Source organism: Mytilus trossulus, chromosome 6 (genome assembly GCF_036588685.1).
Source record: "Mytilus trossulus isolate FHL-02 chromosome 6, PNRI_Mtr1.1.1.hap1, whole genome shotgun sequence".
NCBI classification, from domain to species: domain Eukaryota; kingdom Metazoa; phylum Mollusca; class Bivalvia; order Mytilida; family Mytilidae; genus Mytilus; species Mytilus trossulus.
This window is the reverse complement of record NC_086378.1, coordinates 61,562,466-61,589,655: the sequence shown is the minus strand read 5'-3', so window position 1 is coordinate 61,589,655 and position 27,190 is coordinate 61,562,466. Positions and strand designations below refer to the sequence as shown.

The window sequence follows — 27,190 nt, the reverse complement described above, 5'->3', positions numbered from 1 at the left end:
TCAAAACATAAAAATGAGCTAAAATAAGAAAACATGCCATACTAACAAAGGCCAGAGGCTCCTGACTTGGGACAGGCGCAAAAATGCGCCGGGGTTAGTCGTGTTTTGTTTTATATGTTTTTGTTTATACATCCAGTCAGCTATTATTGAACTGTTGACATGTAGATAATGGAAAAAAAGATATACAGCAATATGTTAATTTATTACAGAAGATCAGAACACGAATTTGACAAAACCCCAACTTGACATAACTAAAGAATATGGTGTTGTTCATCGCAAAGTCAAAGTGGGGCTTTCCCCAAGAGTAAAGGTTCACATCGCACTTTAAGTTCAGCACTACCATTTACGTCGGTCAGTTGTCTTTTATGATGTTGGATTTTTGTCTCATTTGGCCACACATTCCACTTATAAAATAAAGAACTCTGGTACTCTTAACTCTGCAAAAAGAAAATCCATAGGCCGATCCAGGGGTGGGATGGGCCCACACCCCCTTTTTTTGTGGGAAATTTTGATAAAATGTTGTCAATGGCTGTCATCTTTAAATCATTGGTTTTATAATTTTAATATGTTGATACAAATGACAAAATAGAGGTCCCGTTCGATTTTCACTTGGACCCGTTTAGGTCCGGCCGAGCCTTATATATATATATGGAACTCGATTTAACTATTTAAAAACAAATTAAAGAAACATATATAGAAAGTATTTCCCAATGCCCTTTAACAACCTGTTATATAAGCACTTTAGGAATTTTTACCCAAACGCTAGACGTAATCTTTTGCTCTTATTAACTCTCCTAGTGACGAGTGTTTGCTGGAAATTGAACCTTCCCTTTTCTGCCCTGAGCCGTCTGAAAACTCGGCAAACTGAGAAGTTATGCATGAGTGGTGAGAGATTGTCAACGTGTGCGGTCTTGTCAAGCTCCATGTTGATAGCGATAAGAATATGTCAGCATACAAAATATCGCTGGAATAGGTCACCTTTTCAAGCTTGAAAATATGTGAATATTATTGGTTCGGAAAACAATCAGCAATGTATGATAAGGTTAATAAAGTTTCCATAACTTCGTCTGCCATCTTTCTTGGTGTTCCCGGCTGTGTTTCATCAACCTATTTTCTCTCTTTTGGCACCTTGGTATTCCATTCCATTGTGTTACATTTCACAACAAACGAGACCCAAACACTATTGGAAAAGGTAACATTTCTACATCGCATTTTATGGAAAACCAAGCGGCACCGGCCTATCATTTCAAATATTGAGTTGAAGACCCCCCCCCCCCCCCCCCCCCCCCGAGAGGACGAAACTGTCAATAGAAAAAGTTGCAAACTCCAATTTAAATAACACTTGGATTGTTTCTCGGAGTCGATGTGTTTTCTTTGTTCTGACGACAGACTCAAAATGATTATAAAATTCTTGATAACTTGTTACCGATGAAAAATTTGGAGTTCAGAATTAATATTCACAATTTTAACTTTTACTGCTAAGTTTTGAATCAGTTAAAGTCAAATTTGTGACTTAGTGTGGAAATATGCCTTTGAAAGCACAGGTGCTTGAGGACAGGATCCTGTATGAGCCCCATATAGTCCCTCCCCCTTTTTTTTTATTTTTTTTTATTATAAATCTCAGATTTCTCGATATATATCACTTATTTGTACCATATATATACTAATATACCATATTTATACTCTAAATATGCATGTTTACTATCAACGTGCATCTCGACTATCTCTATAGTCGAGATTCACGTTGATAGTAAACATTCATAATTTAGAGTATAAATATGGTATATTAGTATATATATGGTACAAATAAGTGATATATATCGAGAAATCTGAGATTTATGATAAAAAAAAAAGATAAAAAAAGGGGGAGGGACTATATGGGGCTCATACAGGATCCTGTCCTCAAGCACCTGTGTTTGAAAGTTAGTCAGAGCTAAAGAAAATCCGCCTCGTGAACATGGGTAATCCGTAAAGAGTCGGTTGTTCCTCCCCTCTCAACCAAACCCCATTATTATCAAATGGTCTTTTACTAAGACCTTCAATTATTGAAGATCAATTCTACCAAAGAAATAAATAACGTTTTATTTGTCCTTTAAAAGACAAAAATCAGTTCATGCACTTTTAAATTTTCGCGGGAAGAAGTCAAGGAAAAGTAACTCGATTGATTCAAACGCACAGATGATCTTACCTCGTTTTGATTTTGGGAAGGACGCAGTTAATGTCGTCAAAGAAAATACTCAACTCATTATACAGGTTTCATTTATGGTAATTTTAATGATTCTGTTAGTTGATTATTTTATTTAAACAATATTGGTATGACTACATATGTAAAAGAACAGACAAAACAGTTGCTGTAAATAAACAATTTGGGCGCGTCGGTCATTGTCCATTTGTCTCTGTCATGGCGGCGTTTGGCATGAGACGTCAAAAAACCATTAATTTTACAAACTACAAATCAACTTTCCGTTGGCTGTAATAGAAAATGTTATATAGCTTTTGATATTTTAGCACTTTTTAATGCATTAACTACACAAAAAGCAGCGTTTATATTATTGACAAGAAGTTCCTAACAATTTCTTCGGTTCTTCCTCTTTGGGTCATCAACGACTCGGTGCATGACCAAAAACCAGTGATTACACTTTTAAATAAGGATAAGTACCTAAGAACTCAAATGGGAAATATTAACTTTACATCAAGAATGTACATAACTGTATTCGTGTCTAGTTCCTTGTTACTCTTATAACATTAAAAATTATGATTTTAAAAGTCTATCTTGAAATGTAAATAAATGATTTAAAATGTATAACAACTGGTATTTTGATTTGTTTTTCAATGTCATATATGGAAAAAGCAGGTTAGTTCTTAGTCCAAATAATTATGACGTCTGGCAAGGCTATTTTATTTTTATTTTTCTGGGATGACAAAAAAAGTGTCCCAGAAAAATTAGAATAGCCTTGCCAGACATTTAAAATTATTTGTACTATTTAGTCATAGACATGATAGAAAGGCGTCCCAGAAAAAAATTAAAATAGCCTTGCCAGATGTCATAATTATTTGGACTAGTTAGTCCTAGGAAGGCGTCCCAGAAACAAAATAAAATAGCCTTGCCAGATGTCATCATTATTTGGACTAGTTAGTCCTAGGAAGGCATCCCAGAAAAAAAATAGCCTTGACAGACGTCATAATTATTTGTACTAGTTAGTTGTAGAAAGGTGTCGTCCCAGAAAAAATAGCCTTGCCAGCCGTCTGGACTAGTTAGTGTAGAAAGGCCTCCGGGCCAGTGTTCTCCCCAGGATTTTTGGATAACGCTCAGGGGCGGATTTAGGCGGGGGCGTGGCGGGCGTGCGCCCCCCCTAAAATTTGCAAAGCATAGGTTGTCCGGACGTAATAAAGTATCCGACGAAAGCTAATGTCGTTGCATTCAATCTGTTTTAACATTCAAACAAGTATTACTATATAAAACAGTAATTTAACAGAACCATTTAACGTGATTACTAATCAACTGACCTTTTGTTTATTTAAGTTCTATAAACATGTTACACTTCAAAGGAAGGTGTCAAACGCGGTACTGCGTTTGATGACACATATCATAGGCTTTTAGCAGTTAGAATAAAGCAATTGTGACATTGTAGTTGCAGTTTTAATAAACAATTTCTTTGATAATCGAAGTTCAAAAACATCCCTACATCACTTTCCCACGAAGAAGGTGGAAGTGCCCTACCCGCTATTTGGGTAACCGGTTGGTTATTTCATCATGGCACGACCAAGAAAGCAGTCTAAGTTAGTTTCTTTCTTAAGGAAAGATAAAGATTATGGTTCAAGCGAGAGGTTAGTTTGTTAATTTGACTCATTATTTAATATGTCTGTGACAATATATGATTCTCACTTGCAACATGTTAATTTTGCCGAAGCATGCATAAATGGTCAACGCCCAAACCCGTAGGTACTACTGTATTACACGGGATCCCAAGAAAATAAGCACAATGATTTTTTAAGGATCTCAGTTTGATTTTTAATAGTGGTTAGCGGCCATTTTGTTTTGTTTTACAGTATGTAAAAGGTCTAGCTCGACCTCCGAAAATAGAACAAAAATAAAAACACGTATTATTAGTTGACAAATAAATTGTACCAGTAATAATTTTCGTTTTCAATATCTTATATTGGTCAGATGAGCTATCGTCATTTGCTTCGTCTCACTTTTTTTATATGGAAAATCAGTTTGTGTACTCAGAATTGTTTCTATTCTACTTTTGTTCAGTCCCGTTTTCTGGTAAATATATAGAGGAAGTCAATGAACAGAAACTAATAGATTTTTGGTTAAATATGGTTAATGTAGATTGTCATTTAAATTATGCAGTTTTAGATTGAAACTTTAATTCCTCGCTCATTTTACCCCAAATGTTTCTCGCCACACTTCGCTTGGCAAGATATTTATCTACATTGCACCCACTGTAGAAGAATATTTCAATAACCATGATAACTTTGATCATTTTAACCTCAAAAATTTTTTTTCGCCTCGCTCCGCTCGGCGAGATTTTATTCTGCCCCCCCCCTAACGTCAAATCCTGTATCCGCCCCTGACGCTGTGGTAAGCGCGTGATTTTCGTAGGAAGGCGTCCCAGAAAAAAAATTAAATAGCCTTGCCAGACGTCATAGTTATTTGGACTAGATAGTCGTAGGATGGCATCCCAGAAAAAAAATAGCCTTGCCAGACGTCATAATTATTTGGACTAGTTAGTCGCAGGAAGGCGTCCCAGAAAAAAATTAAAATTATAAAAATAGCCTTGTCAGACATCATAATTATTTGACTAGTTATTTCACAAAGATTGTTATAAATATACATGTAGTGTTTACATCCAACATCATTGTTACATGGTGACCAAGGATAATGCATATATAAACCATGTGACATGGTAGCCATGCCATGGATGTACAATTTACACTTATTGACTATATTTATAACAATCTTTTAGAACTTATCTGCTTGCTGTAAATCATTTTTATGGCTCATTTATGAGCATTATGTTTTATGATGTGTGGGTCTGTCCATCCATTCATCTGTCCCGCTTCAGGTTAAAGTTGTCTGTAGATGTAGTTTTTGATGAAGTGAAAGTCCAATTAACAATGATTAACTTGAAACTTAGTTCACATGTTCCCTAAGCTATGATATGATCTTTTTAATGTCAATGCCAAATTAGAGTTTTTACCCAATTTTCTCGCTCCATTGAACATAGTAAATGATAATGCAGATGGGGCATCTTTGTACTAGGGACACATTCTTTTTAAGTTATCAACTACACTTATAATATACTATTATTTAATAATCAATATTTAAAAGTCACCAAAATGTGCTAATATTAAAATTTTAAGTGTTATTCGGTCATTTATCATGTTTATACAAGTGTTAATGGATAATATCAAAAGGTGTTATTCGGTCATTCATGTTACCCCTAACTATTTCCAATTAGGAGCCTCCATGGGGGAAACCCCTGCAAATAGTGATAGTTGGCAGGTATGGGTGAATACATGTGAATGTTTAATTTTTATCTAAATATTTAGGAAGATATGAACATGTTGTAAGGTTAATGTACATCTTTGTATTGTATATTTTTGTTGTGACATCTACCATTTGTCTACCATTGTCTACAAATACATTATAAATATTGGATTATATTTTTCCATGTCCAAATTACAAGGAATTACACTGCAGTTAATTTCTTGTGTGAATTTCTTTAAAACAATATAAATTCAAATTTAAATTTGCCCCTGGGCTATCTCATATTGAGTTTTACATTGAGTTGACTTAACTTGTACTACTTTTAGGACAAATTATGCCAAAACTTGAAATACATTGTAATTTAAAAAAAAAAAGTCTGTCAGTTCTCATTCAAAATATAAATGACAATTCTCTGTTTAAAATAAAGTGGTGAAAAATCATTTTTTCTGATCCTGAAATCCTGGGCTTAAAAGCATAAAATCCCATGCAAGGCCCTGAATTCAAAAAATTAAATCCCAACATTCTAAAATTTGAAAATAGAAATCCCAGATCCTGACAGGATCAATCCCGAAAAAAACACCAGAAAAAAGGTTCTGCCCCCCTCATACTAGTTTTTGACATTTTTGAACTTGGACAGGGCCAAATCAATCCTTTAAATACCAATACATCACCCCAATTTTTTTAATGTGAGATTTCATTCCCCTACCTAAATACTATCTTACTCTTAAAATATAAATAAATATATTTGAAGGTGTGTGATTAAAAAAGTTGTACTGTTCACACTATTTGTCGAGAAAAAATCAAAAGAAAATAATTACGTATACTGTGTCCTGCCTGGAGTGGCTCATATCATATCACTGAATAGCTAACTTTTAATACGAAACATTTAAAAAAGAAAAGGGGCTATAAATACTGTATACACTTTGTTTTAAAAGAAAATAATTTGTTTAACCCATACACATATCTTTAGGCATAGGTGGATCCAGGGCTGCACGGGCCCCCTTTTCGTGTGAAAAATTTGGTTGCTTAAAGTTATATAGGAAAGCACTGAAGCATAACAATTCATCATCAATGTTTATTTTATCAATAGCTTATTTTGACAAATTTGTACCATACTGACTACTTAGAGAGAATTATTATTTCACTACTTCTCTTTGATTAAAGTTTGAACAAAAATAGATCAAATTCTATTTTAAGCTCATCTTGCCCAAAAGGGCCATTGAAGTGAGCTTTTCTCATCACTTGGTGTCTGTCGTCGTTCATTAACTTTTACAAAAATCTTCTCTGAAACTACTAAACCAAGTTTAACCAAACTTTGACACAATCATCATTGCTGTATGTAGTTAAAAATATTTGTCTGATGACTGGTCTGCTTACCAAGATGACAACCATGGCAAAAAAATAGAACATAGGGGTAAAATCTACATTTTGGCTTGCATCTCTGAAATCAAAGCATTTAGAACAAATCTGACATGAGGTAAAATTGTTTATCAGGTCATGATCTATCAGTCTGGAAATTTTCAAATGAATCAGACAACCCCCTTCATGGGTTGCTGCCCCTAAATTGGTAATTTTAAGGACATTTTGCAGTTTTTGTTATTATCTTGAATATTACTATAGATAGAGATACATTTTTTTAAACTGTATAAAACAATAATTCTTAGCAAAGTGAGATCTACAAGTAAGTCAAACATGACCAAAATTATTTTTATTGTTAAAAGAATAGGATTGAAATAGAAATTGATCAAAGAATAGATTAAACATGTTAAAAGGCTGGTAATTTAATCATGATATATAATGTTTTGGACAAATAAAAAAAAACATTTTGAATATTATTTGAGAGATCAATACTTATTTATTAGACTGGTCCCGCGGAGTTACTTTAATACAAGGAAATAATTTTTAAAAAAATCGTAAACCAGTCAATCACGTGATCCGAAGAGAAAAATAAGCGGGAAATTTGAAAAAATACGGGAAAAAAATATAGCGACGTGGTCAGTGCAAAAGGACAGCGGGAAATTGAGATAGCGCTGAAAATCGTGGCGCTAAAACGGCCTGGGGAGAACACTGTTTAAATGATATATATAATGTTTTGGACAAATAAAAAAAACCATTTTGAATATTATTTGAGAGATCAATACTTATTTTCACAGCTTCAATTGAAATTTACAAGTAATGTATTGACACCTAATTAGTTTGAGAAATTGTATGTGCTTATTCTGGCCATGAAACATACATGTAGCCAGAAAATGGAATACACTGTACATGCTGTATATTTTTATGTATACAACATAGAAATCGCTGGAAATACACACTATATAATATCAATTGAAATGGCTTAACTCAATCAAAAGACATATCAACACAATTGAGCGTACACTGAACAATTTCAGAAAAACAACCATCTAAACTTGAACAAAATTTTCGATTCTGTTTCATGCTTTAACTGTTATTTTTTTTTTATATTTGCAGAGAGAAAAGGTTCCTTTTAATGCTTAAAAGAAGCCATAATGTCTGTACAGAATTCTTATCTGCTAAAGTACACCAGAAGATCCTCCAAAATAGATAAACATGCATGTCCTGTTTGTAAGAAAATATTTTCTTTACCAGCAATTCTGTCAAAACATTTAAAAACACAGCATGATTTGCAAATGTTATCAAACAAGACAGACACTAAACTTGAAACTAAAGATGTACAATCGCCAAAATCTCTCCCTGGTAGAAGACCACAAAGAAGTGCTGGAAAGTCTATAGATGTCATTGAAAGTGAAGAGAAAAAGAGCAAAAAAGGTTCGAAAGTAAATGTAGAGAAAAATGAAGGTAGTGATGAAGTGGATAAAACGAAAGAGAACAAATCAGAGATGTCTGCTGGAGGGGATGGACAGAGAAAAAGGGGAAGACCGAGGAAAAGTGTTGCCACAAATGTGGAAAGCAGTGAAAATAAAGCAAGCAAGCTTAAGCCTGTAAATAATGTCCCTACCGATATGAAGGAGGCAAGGAAAAAATTGTTTGCTGAGAGAAAGATAAATACAAGCATTGAAAAGAAAGGCGCCAAGCAAACAACTGGGTCAGTGAAGAACAAAAAATCTGTTCAAAAGAAAATACATGAACAGACTGAAGATTCCATTTCTGACAGTCAGACTGATACTGATGAAAGAGGAAGACCGAGAAGAAACAGAAGGGAGAAAAGAGCATGGTCTCCATCTAATGATAATAGTATTATATTAGAAGCTAGTATAAAACAGGAACCAATAGATTATGAAGACATGGAAGAGCAGATTATGCCGAATATGTCAAATGTAAAAATGGAAGTGGAACTGGCTGTTTATAATGAGATCTCAAAGCCTTCAGTCAGTACTAAAGTTGGATTAAATAAGCCAGCTAAGATTTGTAAGGTGGAGGTGAGTGACTTGGAACCAGGAGAAACAGTAGGTCCAGTGACCATTGAAGAAGGAGTAACTGAATCAATAACAGAAGAAGACCACCCAGAGACACCGGAAGATATGGATATAACTTCTGAAGCAGTACATGTAGGGGAAGTAAATACTCCAGCAACAAAAGCAGTTTATAATGAAGAATCTGAAGATGATGATGACCTAGATGAAGATTATAAACCCAATGATAGGGATGAAGATATAGAAATAATAAAGCCTGCAGTTAAAAGAGGACGTAAAAAAGTTGGAAGGACTTACCCTTGTAAGGATTGTCAAAAGGTCTTCACAAAACCCAGTCACTTGCTCCGACACCAGGTCAAACATACTGGAGAAAGACCTTTTCCTTGTGATGTATGTGGCAAAGGATTTGTCTCTAAATCCAACATGGAAAAACATAGAGTATTACATTCTGGAGTGAAAGCCAAGATTTGTGATGAATGCGGTAAAGCCTTTGCCCTTAGCTCTTATTTAGTCAGACATAAAATGTTACATGAAAAAGAAAGAAATGAGAAGATGGGAATATTTCCAGAACCTGAACACCACCTTTGTAGTCAATGTGGAAAAGTATTCTCCAAACGTCTCTACCTCCAGAAACATATGGAACGTCATGTTAAAGGAAAGTGTTATGAATGCAGAATTTGTGGGAAGAAGTTCTCGCAACGAATGAACAGGATAAACCATGAATTTCTTCATACTAAGACAAAAGATTATGAGTGTCATGTTTGCCACAAAAAATTTGCTTTGAAATGCTACTTGAAGATACATGTGCAGCGCCATCAGAATACACCTATTCCAAAACCTGGGAAGAAACAGCGAGAAAATATTGGATTGAAGCCTTTTAAATGTTTGCAGTGTGGAAAATGTTATTCTTCAGTTAAATACCTAAATGCTCATGAAAGACTTCACTCAAATCCCAAAAAGTTTGTCTGTGAAACATGCGGAAGAAATTTTCATCAGAAAATTAATTTGCAGCGCCATATTCTGACCCACACTGATCCTGCAACATCAAGAAATCATGAATGCAAAACATGTGGTAAGAAATACTCCCGTGACATATACCTGTCTCGTCACATCAAAGAAAATCACACAGCCGAAGGCTTAGCCAAACCCAGACATCATTGTAGTTATTGTGACAAGAAATTCACTAAGCCATGCTTACTACGTATCCATGAGAGAACACACACTAAGGAAAAGCCATTTGTATGTAGTACATGTGGAAAAGGATTTGCTCAAGAAGGATACATGAAGATCCATGAAGAGATCCATTCATCAATTAAAAAGCATGAATGCACATTTTGTGGGAAATCCTTTGCTTTGCTGTACTATTTGACACGTCACTTAGCAAGACATGAGCAAGTCAAATCTATACCATGTGATCAATGCTCTAAAATGTTTGCCACTCAAAAGGCTCTTAATGATCACATGCGCATGCATACTGGTGATATGCCTTATCAGTGTGATTTATGTCAGAAGTGTTTCCCAAGACTAAATTCGCTCCAGCGCCACAGGAAGCTGAATGCTTGCCAAATTAAGCCAAACGTGTACTACACCAAGCAAGTAATGCCTAATGTCAAGACTGTTGAAAGCCTGGATGAATTAATGGATAAAAGGGAGTTTAGCTGCTTGTATATTTGTAGCATCTGTCGTCAAGTTTTTACGAGTCAAACCAAACTAGATGCTCATGCTGTTGAGCATGAAGGAGACATGATAGCTGAGGTAATAACAGAAGAGCATGAGCAGGAACATATCTCAGCAGAGAACATTCCTGTCTCCAAAGAAGAGGAAACAATAATTGCTGAGGTAGTAAATGTTGAAGAAAGCATTTTAGGAGGTGAAGAAATAACAACAGAAGAAACTATTGTAGACGCTGATTGGTTAAATAGGTTATTTTCAAATGCTCATGTAGAATCGGGAACAGATGGGAAGATTATTATTGTTGTTAATAGAGAATAATAAGCAATACTGTATTATACAATAACATTGATGGTGATTAAGTTAAACATGTGGGTTTTGGGTTTTTTTTCACAGGGAATACCGGCATGACTGGTGTTTTGGTTTAATTTATCTCTATCTGTACATTCACATGTATTACTTCAAGTGTTAACAGTTGTTTTTGATATATGAAAAAGACAGGGCAGGCATCAAATCAAACTTCTATCAAATTATTAATCTCTATACCAGTACCCTGATTCACAGTGATTCACTAAATACCAAATTTACTACTAGTAACTGAACTATATTGTGTGTACTGTATTATTTATTTCAAAGTCACAAGATTCACTCCTTCATGCAAATTATTTTTACCAAATTTTGTATTTTTTTCAAGGATTTCATTACATTTTTCAAATGTATGATCATGGTACAATTTGACATCTCAAAATTAAATATAATTAATATTTGTTAATGTATGTATTCATGATCAGATTCAATTACTGTAAATTCAGAAATTATTGCGATGTTTTTTTTATTGCAACAGGGTTATAATTGCAATAATTCAAACTTGCATTTTGAAATTTAGTTATATAACTTTAATAGAATTTTTCTCATTTTAGCAAAAATAAAAATTGCATATTAGTCTATAATGACAAAATAACAATAATAAATGCATGCAATAATTTCTGAATTAATTTACAGTATTTATAAATGTTGCTCTATTATTTTTTTTCACAGTTCTACATTTTTGTGTAAGTTTTGCAAGTTCTTCTTGTCTTTATGTGTGTATCTTGTGTATTGTTCATGTGAAATGAAAAATGTCAGATGTGCATTTTATGAGTGATTCCATAAGTCTGCACACAAAATGTGCTAAAATTGGTATAAGTTATGATTTTACATCTCAGAAAAGAACAAAAAACATGTTTTATTGACAATGAACTTGGATTTAAAAAAATTGGGGAAAACTTTTTAATTGTTTATCTGAAATATGTAGAACTGATTTTTATATTTTAAAGTTTGTACAGAGTTTTCTCCTTTTCTGGAATTATTTTTTTGTGCAAGGATAATTGAGGCGTGATATTAATTCAACTGCTTTAGTTGTGTACCTGTATAAAGAAAGCAGTTAAAAATGTAATTGGGATATTTAAAAAAAAAAAAACAAGTTTGAATCAAAAATACAAATAATAAAAAGAATTGAAAGGACAAAGTCCCAAATATTGTTCTAAAATACTCATATAAAAGGGAAATAACTCTAATAAATTTGAAATACAGAACACTGATAGACAAATGAATTAATATTAGATCTTTATAAATGATGTAGATATTTTAATATTGTACATGCTAAAAAGATGATAACTTTATTAATAACATTAAATAATGCTTGAAAATCCAAAGTACAAAATCCAGCTAGTATGGCCTTTTATTGTCTATGTTGGCTTTTTATTGTTTGTTTAATTATATCTATGATGTGTTGATATTGAAATTCACTGTTTACAAGTTGAAGTTTCTGTAAATAAAAAAATGTTATCATTCTCGTACTATTATGACTATATTTTGCCTTTTTTTAAAAGAACATGTTAAACATGTCATTATATAACTCCTTATATAAACTGTTGACCTGTTACAACTGATTTTTTGACATGAATTATTTTTTAACTTTTATTCATTGCTATGCAACTTGTACAGAAATTAATCATCAAGATCAAGGAATAAAAGGAGGACTAACATCTGACAGTCAAAATGACAAAAAGACTAATATTTCCTGTTTCCTCTACTTCAATTAATGAGTTAAACAATATCTGCTTTGACAAAAAGATATAGTTTCAGTGCACCTGATTATCTTTGGTCTATTGACTTCTTAAAGTTTTCTTAGATTACATGTATTAATTTGATAAGGTCAGTTTCAGGGAAACTATAGTGGTAGGTCACCATCAATGATATTTGGTATGCAGCTGGATGTTACAATCTCATATCCTTGAAGATTGTTTGGCTCTATCTCTACACACACACATACACCAATTTCAGTCATGTTTTGTATTATTAGAATATGTTAAAGTTAATGAGGTCAAGTTGATGGTAAACACTGAGGTGTAAGGTCAATGGATGTGTTGGCATTGGCACATCTCATATCCCTGGAGATTGTTTGGCTCAATCATTACACACACATACACCAATTCAATCATGTTTTGTATTTTTAACTTGTTAATGATTGATTAGATTAGTTTAAGCCATAAAGACCTAATTCCAGGTCAATGATATCCGGTATATTGTATTGGTATATGCAAGTCGCATTTCCATGGAGTTTATATAGCCTCACCCCATCATTATGGTTCACTGACTTTGAAACTTTTTTAGAGTTTACAAGTGAAATTTTGTGTTTAGGACTTTAGGTTAGTTCAAAAGGAACCACATATGAAAAGTCGATAATATCTTTATATGACTGCAAAAAGAAATTGAAGTCGTATATTGGTATCATGTCGTCGTCCAAAGGTTTACGCACCATTACTTTAGTTTAACTTAATGGATCTCTATGACATTTTATCATATTAAAGGTTCAATACCACAAAAGGAAGGTTGGGATTTATTTTAGGGGTTATGGTACCAACAGTTTAGGAATTAGGGGCCAAAAAACAAGCATTTGTCTAGTTTCCAGAAAACAACTGGTGTTTAAGTGTATTGTTCTCTCTAAAATTGTGCCACAAGATTCTATATCACAAAGAGAAGGTTGGGATTGAGTTTAGGAGTGATTGCCTCAAATGTTTAGGGATAAGGGGCAATACAAGAAGCATTTGTCTAGTTTCCAGACATTAACCTTTGTAGACGTGTACGGGTCGCTCTAAAATTGTAACACAAGGTTTCATTTCACAATGGCAAGGCTGGGATTGATTTCTTGAGATAATTGCCTCAACTGTTGCGGAATTAGGGTAAAAAAACAAGCATTTTTATACATATGATGGTATGTTGTCGTCTTCTGCGTAGTCTGAAGACATATTTGGACTTAAGTTTCAGTCTGGATCTCTAAATTTACTAGGAAGGTTGGGGATGATGGTCCCAACCGGTTCGGAATTGGGGGCCAAATAGGGACCAAAAAGCATTTTTCTACTGTCAGGATAATAACTTGTGTATATATATATAATTATTAAAATTGCTTGAAAATTGTACCACAAGTGGAAGGTTTGGATTTATTTTGGGGGTTATGGGTTACAGTTTGGGAATTAAGGGCCAAAAACAAGCATTTTTGTAGTTTCTGGACAAAGTTTCTTGTTCTCTCTAACATTTTACCCCAAGGTACCATATCACAAAATTAAGGCTGGGATTATTACAAAAGGAAGGCTAGGATTGAGTTATGGGTAATTGCCCAATATATGCAGGAATTAGGGGCCAAAAAAGGGTCAAAACCAAGTTTTTTTTTCTTCTTGTTTCGAGACAATAACTTGAGTATGGATCTCTCTGAAATTGTACTGCAAGGTTCCATACTACAAAGAAAAGGATAGGATTTAGTGTGGGGGTTATTGCTCCAAGGTTTTTCTTTAAAGTTTGGAGGGTTCCAATTTTTGTTTAGGGGTTCAAATTATTTTTCAAAATTCAATTTTTTTTAATTTAAGAAGAATCTTTAATTGCACAGTATTAAGCAATAGATTTGTAACATCTTGACATTTATTTTGTGTCGGAAACCAATACTATGTCAAAAATTTGATCACAATCCATATTCAGATAGCATCAAGCTTGAATATTGTGTCCAAATTTGCCCAAACTGTTCAGGCTCAGCGAAGCAATTTTTTCTAGTTCCCGAACAATAGCTTGTGTATAAGTTTATGGATCTCTTTGAAAGTGTACCACAAGGTTCCATATCACTAAGGGAAAGCTGGGATTGAGTTTGAGGGTGATTGCCCCAAACGTTTTGTAATTTTTAAGTAGAAAAAAAAATCACCATTTTTATCGAGCAGAGCCTGCGACTTTTGTCTTAGAAAGTTCGAAATAGGAAAGTGATCTGGAGGCGGCGGCAGCATAAGCTAACTTCTTCAGAGCTTTATATTTAAGAAGTTGGAAGACCTGGAAGTTTCATACTTTGTTTATTGATGCCTTATGTTACGAAGTTTCTGTCTGTCCAATGTCATTGACCTCATTTTCATGGTTCAGTGACTACTTGAAACAAAGTTAAGATTAACTTTAATGTTAAATTCTCTCTTTATTAAGTAATAGGATAACTATATTTGGTATGTGCGTACCTTGCAATGTCCTCGTGTCCTTCAGACAGTGTTCACTTGACCTTGACCTCATTTCATTGATCCGTGAACAAGGTTAAGTTTCGATGGTGGTCACGTCCATATATAGGATATACAATAAGCAGTAGGTCTAGTGTATTCTGTATATGGAAAGACTATAAGGTGTACATGCACATCTGGCAGGTGTCATATGACCTTGACCTCATTTACATGGTTCAGTAGTTTAAAATAGTTAAGTTTTTGAGTTTTTGTCTTTTTTTTAATACTTTATGCAATAGGTCAACTATGTTTGGTGTATGGAAACTTTTTATAATCTATATGTCAGTCGATAAGCTTGTATTTGACCTTGACCTCATTTTAACGGTTCAGTGTTGAGTTTTAGTGTTTTGGTCTGTTTTTCTTATACTGCATGCAATAGCACAACTATGTTTTGTGTATGGAATGATTGTACGGTGTACATGTCTAGTTTGCAGGTTTCATCTAACCTTGACCTCTTTTTCATGGTTTAGTGCTCAAAGTTAATTTTTGATTTTTTGGTCTTTTTTTCTAATACTTTAATGCTATAGGTCAACTATGTTTGGTGTATGCAAATATTTTAGAATCTATATATATCAAAAGAGCAGGTTTTATTTGACCTTGACCTCATTTTCACAGTTAATTTTTCAGTGTTAAGATTTTGTGTTTTGGTCTGTTTTTCTTAAATAATAACCACTGAATAGGTCGACATATTACTAGTATATATGTTGTATGGAAGAATTGTTAGCTGCACAAATCTACCTGGCATGGTTTATCTGACCTTGCATTGACCACATTTTTATGGTTCATTGGTCACTGTTAAGTTTTCTTGGTTAATGAAATTGTTAAGTTTATGTGACATTTTTAATAAAGCTTAATATTTAGGACTATCAACATAATATTAATAATTAATAAAGAAGGCGAGACATTTCAGCGTGTACACTCTTGTTTGTAGTTTCCAAACAATAACTTGTGTTCAAATGTTTGGAAATATTTTATGATCTATACGTCAGTGGCCAAGATTTTATTTGATCTTGACCTCATTTTCACGGTTTATTGCTCAGTGTTATTTTTGTGTCAAAAACCTATACTATGTCAAATATATGATCACAATCAAAAGTCAGACCGTATCAAGCTTGAATATTGTGTCCAAACTTTCACCAACTGTTCAGGATTCGACCTCTATGGTCGTATCAGGCTGCGCTCAGCGAAGAGTTTGATTGCAGTTTCATAAGCATTAGCATTTCATATATGAATCATGGAGGTTACTTTAATAGCCCTGCATCTTCGGTCGTGATTCTTTGATTTTCAATGGTTTGCAGTGTACATGTTTATAGCCGATTGCATTGAGTGTGTAGGCAAAGGTAGTAGTCTGACAGATATCAAATCAATCTATTTGTAAGACTAGGCTACTTCGAAAGGAGGATAGTATCCCTTACCTAATAATGACTTCAAGGTTCAGCTAGTAAGCAAGCTAACCAAAGATAATACCTTTGCCTACACACTCAATGGAATCGGCTGTAAATATTACTTTTTTTTATATTTCAACATCACATCTCCATCATACCGCCAAAATTTCAAAACGTGAGGCATTTCTCTGTGTCAAAAGTTTAGATAATCCAAAATTAGATATAAGTAGCAGCAGCACAAGTATAAAAAGTAAAATAACCAAAATACTGAACTCCAAGGGAAATATAAAAAAGGAAAGTTCTTATTCAAATGGCAAAACCAAAAGCTCAAACACATCAAACAACTGTCATATTCTTGACTTGGTACAGGCATTTTCTTATATATGGAATGATTGCATGATATTGTACATCATCATGTTGTCTGACAGGATTAATATGATCCTTACCTCATATTACAGACAATAATAACCGTACTTTGACCTATATTGGTTTACTTTTACAAATTGTGACTTGGATGGAGAGTTGTCTCATTAGCACTCCGAATTTGTACGTTCGTGCTCTGGGAAACATGTCCATGATAGCCTAAAAACATTGAGAATCATTGAGCTGCAGTTGCAAAGCGACAAATGCCAAGTTACGCTCCTGACAAATAACATACTCATGTACGACTAGTGCTTTTTTTTGTTGTTGACACCAGGGGCGGATGCAGGAATTTTCGAAAGGGGGGTGCTAACCCAGGGCAAAGGGGGGTGCAAAACATATGTCCCGATACAAATGCATTGATCGGCAAAAATAAAGGGGGGTGCGCACCCCCGGAACCCCCCCCCCCCCCCTCTGGATCCGCCACTGGACACCAAGACCTTTACATGTTTTAAGGTCCTTACAGGCATTCGATAGCGTTGATAATAAATGATGTTGTCTCCTTATTATATTATTCAAGTTTGCCCATTGTGATTCAGAAAACTAATGTTTTGAGTATCATTATATGCTGAGACTACTATAACAGATGTGTGTTATAATATAGTAGTCTCATTTCCGTGTAAAAGGTTTATTTATTTCGTAAAGCCTTTTGTAAGTTTTTAATGTGTTGTGATCTCGTCATCAGCATCGATAAACACCACGGCTTTCCAGAAGGTACAACCTAAAGAAAACGTATTAATAAATGAAAAATAATGCGCGGTGATGATAGATCAACGTACCGCGAGCAATGTACAGAAAAGACAAACAGGCAAATAACAGTACACAACATAGAAAACTAAAGACTAAGCAACACGAAACCCACCACTAAAATCTGCCGATTTTGTATTTTCTGATGTTTTCTTCTATTTGTAGTTTCACTCTATCTCTATAGTTTTACCAAAACACTTGATAATTTCACCTAAGTTATCTTGTCTTGTGGATTCTGTTTACTATTTAAAATTTCACTTTATCAAAATAAAAAAAGGTCGAAAGATGATTTAGGCCATGTTGACTTATTTCTAGGTCTTGTCTTTTTAATTTGTTTGCTTTTAAAGTATCTCCGTATGTTATAAATAATCTAGCTTAACATTAACCACTTAACCATTAAAATGAGTTCAAGGTCATATGTACCCTGCTAGGCAGACATAAAATTGAGAAAGGAAATGGTGAATATGTCAAAGCGACAACCTCCCGACCATAGAGCAAACAACAGCCATGTACATATTAGTCATTTTATACACCAAACATAGTTGAACTATTGTTTCTTGTATCTGATTTGATGACAAAATCTCGAAAAGTATCATTGATCAATGAACACTACCAGACAGACATGAATGTCTCACAATTGATCCATACCCTTATAATATAACTGACCGCATCTGACAGGAGCACCACCAAACGGTGTATTTAAGACTATGTTATTTACACGGGTCATAATCACAGGGTTGACACTACTAAATTCCATCAACCATTGCCAAATTGTTACCTATTGTAGTATTTTAACCAGCAAGACTTTCTAAGATAACAAAACGAATACTAATCACAGTTCAAGTTCGACGGGTTCAAACAGAAAGATTTGAAAACACTTTAACAGAGAAAACTGTGTATCTTATAATCAGCATGACTTTATCAGATGACAATAATAATACTGAAATAAGGCTTGCGCATAGTTATATAATACTTTAATTCAGTCATGGACCCGCGATATCACGGGTGTGTTCTAGTATTAATGAAATTTATCCTGCTGAACTTACTTTAAATAAAGCTAATACTAATAATGACCACTGCCCTTTCCTCGATCTTGATATCTATAACACTAACGGAAAGCTGAATACTAAAATTTATGATAAAAGGGATGATTTTTCATTTCCTATCGTTAATTATCCGTTTTTAGATGGTGACGTTCCCTTGCATCTTACAGTGTTTATATATCTCAACTTGTACGATTCGCTCGTGTTTGTAACAATGTTTTAGATTTTAACGAGAGAAATTTATGTATTACTGAAAAATTATTACACCAGGGTTTTCAATATCACAAACTAGTCAAAACTTTTACTAAATTTTATCATCGGTATAAAGACATCATTCGTAAATATAGCTCAACATGCAGATTTTTTATACGTTCAGGTATTTCACATCCAGTTTTTTATGGAAATATTCTTTATAAAGCACAAAGGTGTCAGTATTCACCTCAGAAACTTACAAAACCTTTAAATAGACTGATTAAGAAGGGATATAATTACGATACTGTTGTCAAGTCATTAAAGATTGCATATTTTGGCGTTAATATTGAGTCACTGATAAGGTCTTTGCGTCGGAACTAAAGACATTTATTCTAAAAACAGTTGTTGGCATGACACGGGTTATGTTCTTCTCATATATGTTATGATGGTATGATACTAAACCCCTAACGGGAAGGATTGTGCCTGAGGTTCATATGATGAAATCATAATCTTTCAGTCAGTTTAATTGAAGTCTGGAGCTGGCATGTCAGTTAACTGCTAGTAGTCTGTTGTTATGTATTATTGTCATTTTGTTTATTTTCTTTGGTTACATCTTCTGACATCAGACTCGGACTTCTCTTGAACTGAATTTTAATGTGCGTATTGTTATGCGTTTATTTTTCTACATTGGTTAGAGGTATAGGGGGAGGGTTGAGATCTCACAAACATGTTTAACCCCGCCGCATTTTTGCGCCTGTCCCAAGTCAGGAGCCTCTGGCCTTTGTTAGTCTTGTATTATTTTTATATTAGTTTCTTGTGTACAATTTGGAAATTAGTATGGCGTTCATTATCACTGAACTAGTATATATTTGTTTAGGGGCCAGCTGAAGGACGCCTCCGGGTGCGGGAATTTCTCGCTACATTGAAGACCTGTTGGTGACCTTCTGCTGTTGTTTTTTTTTTATTTTGGTCGGGTTGTTGTCTCTTTGACACATTCCCCATTTCCATTCTCAATTTTATATACACCCGAGATGGCATTATATTAACCAAATATAGTGGCCCTATTGCTTAAATCTAAGAAAAGTATCGGAGAAATAGACCAATCCACAAAAACTTAGCATTGTCCAATGAACAGTCATTCCATAGACAAAATATAGTTGATGTATTGCTTATACTATGATATCCGACATATGGACTTGACCATGTAACTTTTATCTTGATCACTGAATTCCAATAATAAGGTCATGTAGACTTTGCAAGAAACCATATACAAAATATAGTTATCCTAATACTCATAACAAGAGAGTATTATACTTAACCTTTTTTCTTCACTGAACCATGAAAATGAGGTCAAGGACAATGCCAGATAAAAATTTCGTAACATAAGGTATCTTCATTGAAGGTATGTAGCATCCATCTTCTATCTTCTGAAACATAAACCTTTAAATAAATAGTTTATGCTGCTGCAACCAGATTAGTATAACTATGTTTTGCATGCTGCAAATTCAAGCACAGGTGCAACAAAAATTGTATTTGACCCATTATTCTATTATTAACCATATTGGTCCTGTTGGCAGACGTGGTCATGGAACAGATAATTGGCTAGGTTGGAAGAAGTTCAAAACGGGTTTATTTGTTGATGTACCACACATGTGGGTCAGGATAAGTAATTTTAATAATCAACACATAAAGTTTTTCTTATGAAGATTGCATATATAAGTTGTGCACCTGCTATAATGGACTGTTTGAGGAATATTTTCTTATTTATTCAGGCTTGGGAACTTTTGTCAATATTTCAGAAAAATGAAAGAGGTACTAGTTGTAAACCTAAATCCTTCACAGAAAGATTGTAAACATGATGAAGTTGCACCAGCTAATATTAGACTGTTTGGGGAATCTTTCTAATTTTTTCTACATTGGGAATTTATTGTCATTCATCTAAAATTTATGAAAGAGAGTACCGGTATGAGTTTTCAACCAAAATACTAAAACTTCTATGAAAGATTGTACACATGCTGAAGATGTGTGTATCTGCTTTTACTGGATTGTTTGAGGATTTTTTTCTCATTTTTACAGACTTTGAAATTTTAGTAATTCTTAAATCAATATTTATGAAAGAGAGTGCACATTTTCAACTTCTACTTATTCTTCCAAGATCTCTAGGACTTCAGGGGCGGATCCAGGTTTTAAGAAAGGGGGGGCGTAGATCCCAACCTTCGCCGAGCGGAGAGCGGCGAAAATTTTTTTTGACCTTTTTTTTGGCTTAAAAACATAAAATAAGTATAAATTGTACAAATTAACGGTTTCTGACGTGGACCATGTATGTTTTATAGAAAACGTAAATGGGTTAGACATTTTTGATGTCGTATTCTCCCCATTAATTGTTTATTATACAAATTCAACTGACTGAATGGATCAAAAGCTATGTACATAAAATTGATGTGAAATTTGTCGTTTAAAAGTGGACATGGACGGTGACCTATAGTTGTTAATGTTTGTGTAATTTTTGGTATTTTATGGATATTTGTCTCATTGGCATTCATACCATATCTTCTTTTTTATATGGAAAAATCTCCCTAGCCAAGTCATAGGTCACAACTAGCATCTTAGGAATGCATCGCAAATTTGCGATGCACACCCAAGATGCATCTGACTATACCTACTTATATAACTGATGTTTTACTTTATTCATGCATTACATTAAAAAATAAATCCACAGAAAACATTTTTTATTTAGTTTCTAGTGCTAAGCCATAGGATTGACCAAAAGCATCTTCCTCGGATTTCTACGAGAAAAATCGTCAATAATTTTTTCGTAGTCAAGTTTAATGTTTTTGTGTACATATAAAAGCAACAGGGCATTTAAACGTTCTTCTCCCATTGTATTTCGCGAGAAGGTTTTGATATATTTAAGGGACGAGTTTGCCCTTTCTGTAGAACTTGACGTGACGCTTGTCAATGAAAGTAGACCTAGGAGTTTGACGATGTTAGGAAAGATCGTCCTGCACACTCTTGGGTCTGTTAAAGTAGACGTTAATGTAGTCGGTTTTTCATTCTGGACACGCCATAATTCTTTCCATAGTCGAAACTCTTGCCTAAATGAGTCAGGAAATGGCATGTCAACTTCATAATAATTAATAATGTCGTCGATTGCTTCATCTGTGGTTTGGTGAATGTTGTTAGGGATTAGAGCCAATGCCCTTACAACTGAAACAGCACGTTCACCAAACCGAATCTCGAACTGTTGAATCATAGAATCTAAAAATGGAAGAAAAACTGCACGTCGGTAATAAACTTGAACATTGTCGGCAGGGACATTACTGCGTTGTGTCTGGCGCCCACATCGTCTTGGAGCCTTGATACCCCCAATATCGGCAACTTCAGCCATTGCCGTAGCTTTTTCAAACACGGTGTCAAACTCCGTTTCGTCATCTCGTGTTGCTTTTACTAAAGCTTTGACGGTATCAATCATTTTATAACCTTCTACAATATCGAGTGTAGACCCTTGGAGTTTTCTGCTCAACCCTGTAACATACCCAAAAAAGTTGTGGACAGTTTGGAAACTAACTATAAAAGTAGAATCAGTTATTTTTGTAAGTAGCCCTTTAGCGTCAATAACAGCTTTCTTGTCCCAGGTGCGTCCAACGTTAGAGCTAATTTCCTCCAAACAAGATATGATTGGCTCGTACATGGTAGAAAAGCTGCCGAGGGTCGTAATTTTTTCGCACCATCTTGTTTCACAGAAGACCTTAAATTTCTGTTTTGTTATTTTGTTTTGTACATCCCTGTTCGAATTTATCTCATCTACAGCTTTTTCGAGACATCGACTCCGTTTCGGAGAATACTTGAAAAATATCCCGAGTTGTTTTAAGCTATCTAACATCAATTGTATTTCTGGAACATTGCAACATTTGCATAGTACTAGATTGAGGTTATGGCTAGCGCAGTAATGATAAACTGTCCTTGGTGACAGTCGGGTAAACTGCGCCGCGCAACCTAGATTCTTACCAGACATATTGCCAGCGCCATCCATGGTCTGCGCGCGACAAAACTGGATATCCAATCCAGCATCCGTCAAAGCTTTTACTATCAAACCACAAAGTGCCGAGCCTGTTGTCTCTTCTGCTTGGACAAATTCAAGCAATTTTTCTACTGGACTACCGTCCCTAAGATATCGTATAACAATCCCGAGTTGTTCCCAGTTACTAGCATCCGACACCTCATCGCATTGATATCCGAAATGTGGACCAAGCGGTTGAGCCTTTACTTCATCAACGATTGTCTGTTGGATAAACCTCTTGATGCATGCTAACAATTCATTTTGAGAAGTTTTTGACGTATATGATGCATTTTTAGCACATTGTTTCAAATGGTCATCCAAGATGGAGTCACCTGCCTCTGCGCGAAACTTAACTAGTTCCTTATAGTTACCTATATTATAATCTTGTGTGTTATCTTGGATTTTATCGTCATCTCGATGGCCTCGAAGAGCCAATCCGCGCCTACCACAAAACTCGAGACATTTGATGAGTGATTTCAAAATCTGTCGATTTTTCGCAATTAATGTGTCACCCCTTGCATTTGCAATTCTAGACTCTGGTCTCATATACGTTTCTTGGAACCCAGATAGTCTTACTATAGAGTTAAAATGTGTTTCGGATGATGCATGTCGCTTTAAATCAGTTATAGCGTCTTTCCAGTTTTGATATGGCTCCGAAACTAGCTTTCGTGGTCTGCGACCAGAGGTGTCTGGAAAGAACTTACATGCCAGACAATATATACCATCTTTATCCTTAGAGTAAGAAATAAATTCAAACTTCGTAAACCATTCTCGACAACAAGATCTTTTGAAACTACCTGATTTACACCGACTATCCTTGTACAATTTGGATGGAAATTTGAAGGTAGATTCTGGCATTCTATTACATATAAGCATGTGTTTTTGATCATCTGTTAATAGAAGTGGGTCTGAATTTCCAACATCTATAGCATCAACGTTTTGCTGTATGTTCAAGTCCGTTCGACCTCCATCTACCGATATATCAGAATCTTGCAATGTAGTATCATTTGCAACATGTTCAGATTCCATGGATTCGAAACATTGAGGACTTGGATTATTTTGATTAATTTCGTTTGTATTATCAGAGGGTTGAGGACCTGTCGAGGATGTCATTACACTAGTCTTCCTGATAATTATTGGAGTCAATTCATATTGCATGTCGGTATTTGATACGGAATGACACATGTCTTTTATATATTTCACCAATTGCTCAACAGAGTTAAATTGTAACACTACAGCTTTACCCAACGGTGAAGATAGCCCCTTATCATCCCTACTATGAGAATCCATAACATAGTAGTGTTCATCAATATTTTTTATCCCGATCGTATATCCCGGATTATTTCCTGTGGTTAGGAAACATGTAGGTGCGATACCAAAGCCTTGCTCTACAGCAGAATCAAGTTTTAATGTCAATGAATCTAAATGGTCAATTTCTTGCAATACCATACCACTAATTGGATTTCTAGCTGAAAGATCGAAAATTTCATTTTCAATGCTGACTTTGTCTGGAAAGTCTGTTATGAGTAAGTATTCATTATCATCGTGAGCAAGACTTTGGTATGTTGTGGTTCCTTTATGGAGTATATTATCGACTTCCTGTACTGACTTTGGGATATCATTTAGAGTTAAGAACACTAAAGCTATACATGTACATTGGCTTCCACCGGATTCTATTTCACCTTGATGTAAAGAACCTTTACACACCAGCCTAAATTTAAAAAGAAAACCATACAACTATTCTGTTCTATTCAGTATCATATTATATTTCATATATAATCTTTCATTTTATTAGTCGGAATTCGATCAACTGATACACAGGCACTTGTTTCTATCCATTGGAAGACCCACTATAAACGTATATTTACGAGTTGTACGTTGATAGTGGGTCTTCCAATGGATAGAAACAAGTGCCTGTGTATTGCTGTTTAAAAATTCGAAGTAAACATGGTAAAGTATGTAGCGAGTCCAATTTTCAAGTATACGAAATTCGAAGCTCTTAATGATTTAGACTTATCCCCCTTTCAACTAGGCCTCGCTGAAATGTCACGCCTGCCTTCGTGTTCATAACTTAGTTTATGTTGAAAGTAAAAATAATAAGTTCAAGGACAGACGACAACTGCCAGTTAGACATGTATACCTTACAATAATTCTCATAAACCTAACAGCTATTGTTTTTAGTATTCAGATACGGACATGACCCCGCAAACTTAACCTTGTTCACTGATCTGTGAAATGAGGTCTAGGTCAAGAGAAAATACCGTATGGCGGGTTATTTTCGCGGAGTGCAAGTATTCGCGCATAGAACCACCAGATTAAAAACTAGTGTAAATGCACAGGTGTTGATTAAAGTTTTTAATCCGCCAAAATATTTCGCATACCTTTTTCAATGGAAATTTCGATTTGCTTCATCCGCGAAAATAACCCGCTATACGGTATAGGAAAAGCACGGGGTAGGCAAATGCCAAATAAAGTTACCTTGCTACTTTTGATAAGAAGGAAAGTAACATAACAAAAATAAAATCTGATTGGTTTTTTAACTTTCAAGTAGTCGCTGAACCATAAATGATGTCATGGTCATCTGACAGAATGATTTTTGTAATATACGACATCTTTAAACACAGTATGAAGCATGGAGATATTCTATCATGAATGTATTGCTAACTTTAAAGACAAGATCCGCCGGATCGATATCCCTCAGTTTGGCTTTTTGCGACAGAGGCCAAATTGGAGACAAAAAGTTGCGACAGTGACTGAAGTTTGTGGTACAGTTAGTTATGAACTATTATCTCTGAACTAGTATTATATATATTTGTTTAGGGGCCAGCTGAAGGACGCCTCCGGGTGCGGGAATTTCTCGTTACATTGAAGACCTATTGGTGACCTTCTGCTGTTGTTTTTTCTATGGTCGGGTTGTTGTCTCTTTGATACATTCTCAATTTTATGCTATTCAATGAAATAATATACAATACGGCCGAATAAAGATATGTTTTTATCCAAATGTTTTATGGTTTAAAAAGTTTTACCCACCACATGAAACGAGTGGTTCTAAATAAACCAAAGGTTGCGATTGAAGGTTTGAAATGTCAAATTCAATGAAATTGTGAATGACTGTCGAGATCAGCATGTTAAGGCCGCACCCAGAACACAGGTGGCAGTCGGTCTTTGAAAAAAGTCTGATACCACTTTGGCGAAACAAAAATTCCAGTCACATTCATCTCTTTAGTTTAAACTCCTTCTTAAAACATCAAGAAACACGAGAATAGTACTAGTAATAGATTCAAATACCAACAACAGTTTGGGAACGAACCGAGGGTGGCCTGGGATTTAAATGCGAACAAAAACAAAACAAAACCAACAAAACTACGCTCGTTTTATATATTTAATACTAAATAATGAATCATGTAGAAAATATAGTTTCCTCTAATACTAACAAAGTGGACAAAATTATTGTTTTCAGTTCTGGTACTCACGACTGTCTGCTAGAATTATTTTTAGAGACGAAAATAAGGGTCAGACTTTTATTCTCTCACATTTCTCAGACCCCCTAAATTCAAATGTTCCGTATACTTTAGGCTTTTAATCTATGTAGAAGTAACTGACTGGGGTCCTTATTCAGCAAGACAATGTGCAGTTTTTGTTATGGACTAACTTGAGCGTGTGGGTTAAACATGTGTTCGTATGTAAATTAAAATGTTATAGCTGTGGAACTTTTTTGTTCATGTGAGATAATTGATTTACCTTCTATTCGGTGGAATAGAGAAATATGCGTCAATGCGCCCTTGTTCCAATCTTTGTCTTTTTGAAGGCGTCGTGCTTGCCATCTTCAATCAATTTCTATTTCAGAATGACGTTTTTTCGACGTACTGCTCAAATCCACCGGAAGTGAATCACGTGACATATTAGACATAATCAATAACATATTTGACGTAAAATGCGAGCAAGAAATAATATCTGTATAAGTAAAGAGCTGTTTCATTTAATATAAGGGAAATGGCAAAGTTAATGAAATCTATAGTCGTATTCATTGTACAGTCTAACTTTAAAAAAAAAAAGAAAAAAAAAAAAAAGAAAAAAAAAGAAAAAACAAAGGGGTGGCGTACGCCCTCTACACTCCCCCCTGGATCCGCCACTTGACTTCACAGAAAGTTAGGTCACATATTGAAGTTTTGCACCTGCTATTGTGGAGAGTTGTCTCATTTGCAATCATACCAC

The 27,190-nt window shown here is 34.7% G+C and overlaps 2 protein-coding genes across 5 annotated transcripts; one reads left to right on the top strand and one right to left on the bottom strand.

Annotated features, from left to right (window-relative positions):
* The first annotated feature begins 2,163 nt into the window (after window positions 1–2,163).
* Window positions 2,164–11,248, top strand: LOC134721644 (zinc finger protein 569-like). Of its 4 annotated transcripts, none has more exons than XM_063584776.1 (2): window positions 2,164–2,265; window positions 7,970–11,244. In XM_063584776.1, exon 2 carries the CDS (start codon window positions 8,008–8,010, stop codon window positions 10,882–10,884), a length of 2,877 nt encoding a protein of 958 aa, XP_063440846.1. In that variant the 5' UTR covers window positions 2,164–2,265; window positions 7,970–8,007; the 3' UTR covers window positions 10,885–11,244. The 4 variants fall into 4 exon arrangements, with proteins under 4 accessions (XP_063440846.1, XP_063440849.1, XP_063440847.1 ...); XM_063584779.1 differs by having other exon boundaries at window positions 2,192–2,282; window positions 7,970–11,248; XM_063584777.1 differs by lacking the exon at window positions 2,164–2,265 and adding an exon at window positions 2,381–2,472 and having other exon boundaries at window positions 7,970–11,248.
* A 10,413-nt stretch (window positions 11,249–21,661) lies between these two features.
* LOC134722875 (52 kDa repressor of the inhibitor of the protein kinase-like) lies at window positions 21,662–26,799 on the bottom strand. The gene is made up of 2 exons (XM_063586506.1): window positions 26,717–26,799; window positions 21,662–24,686 (listed from the first exon to the last, which is right to left on the bottom strand). The coding sequence occupies exons 1-2, from the start codon at window positions 26,797–26,799 to the stop codon at window positions 21,662–21,664; spliced, it is 3,108 nt and encodes a 1,035-aa protein (XP_063442576.1).
* Between the last annotated feature and the right edge of the window lie 391 nt (window positions 26,800–27,190).

What these genes read in the sequence shown, in the direction of transcription:
- LOC134721644 (XM_063584779.1), top strand. Translation starts at nt 8,008, where the DNA reads ATGTCTGTACAGAATTCTTATCTGCTAAAGTACACCAGAAGATCCTCC.
- LOC134722875 (XM_063586506.1), bottom strand. Translation starts at nt 26,799, where the DNA reads ATGGCAAGCACGACGCCTTCAAAAAGACAAAGATTGGAACAAGGGCGC. An exon ending in TCTATTCCACCGAATAGAAG is followed by an intron (nt 24,687 to 26,716) that starts GTAAATCAATTA and finishes TTTTAAATTTAG; the next exon opens with GCTGGTGTGTAAAGGTTCTT.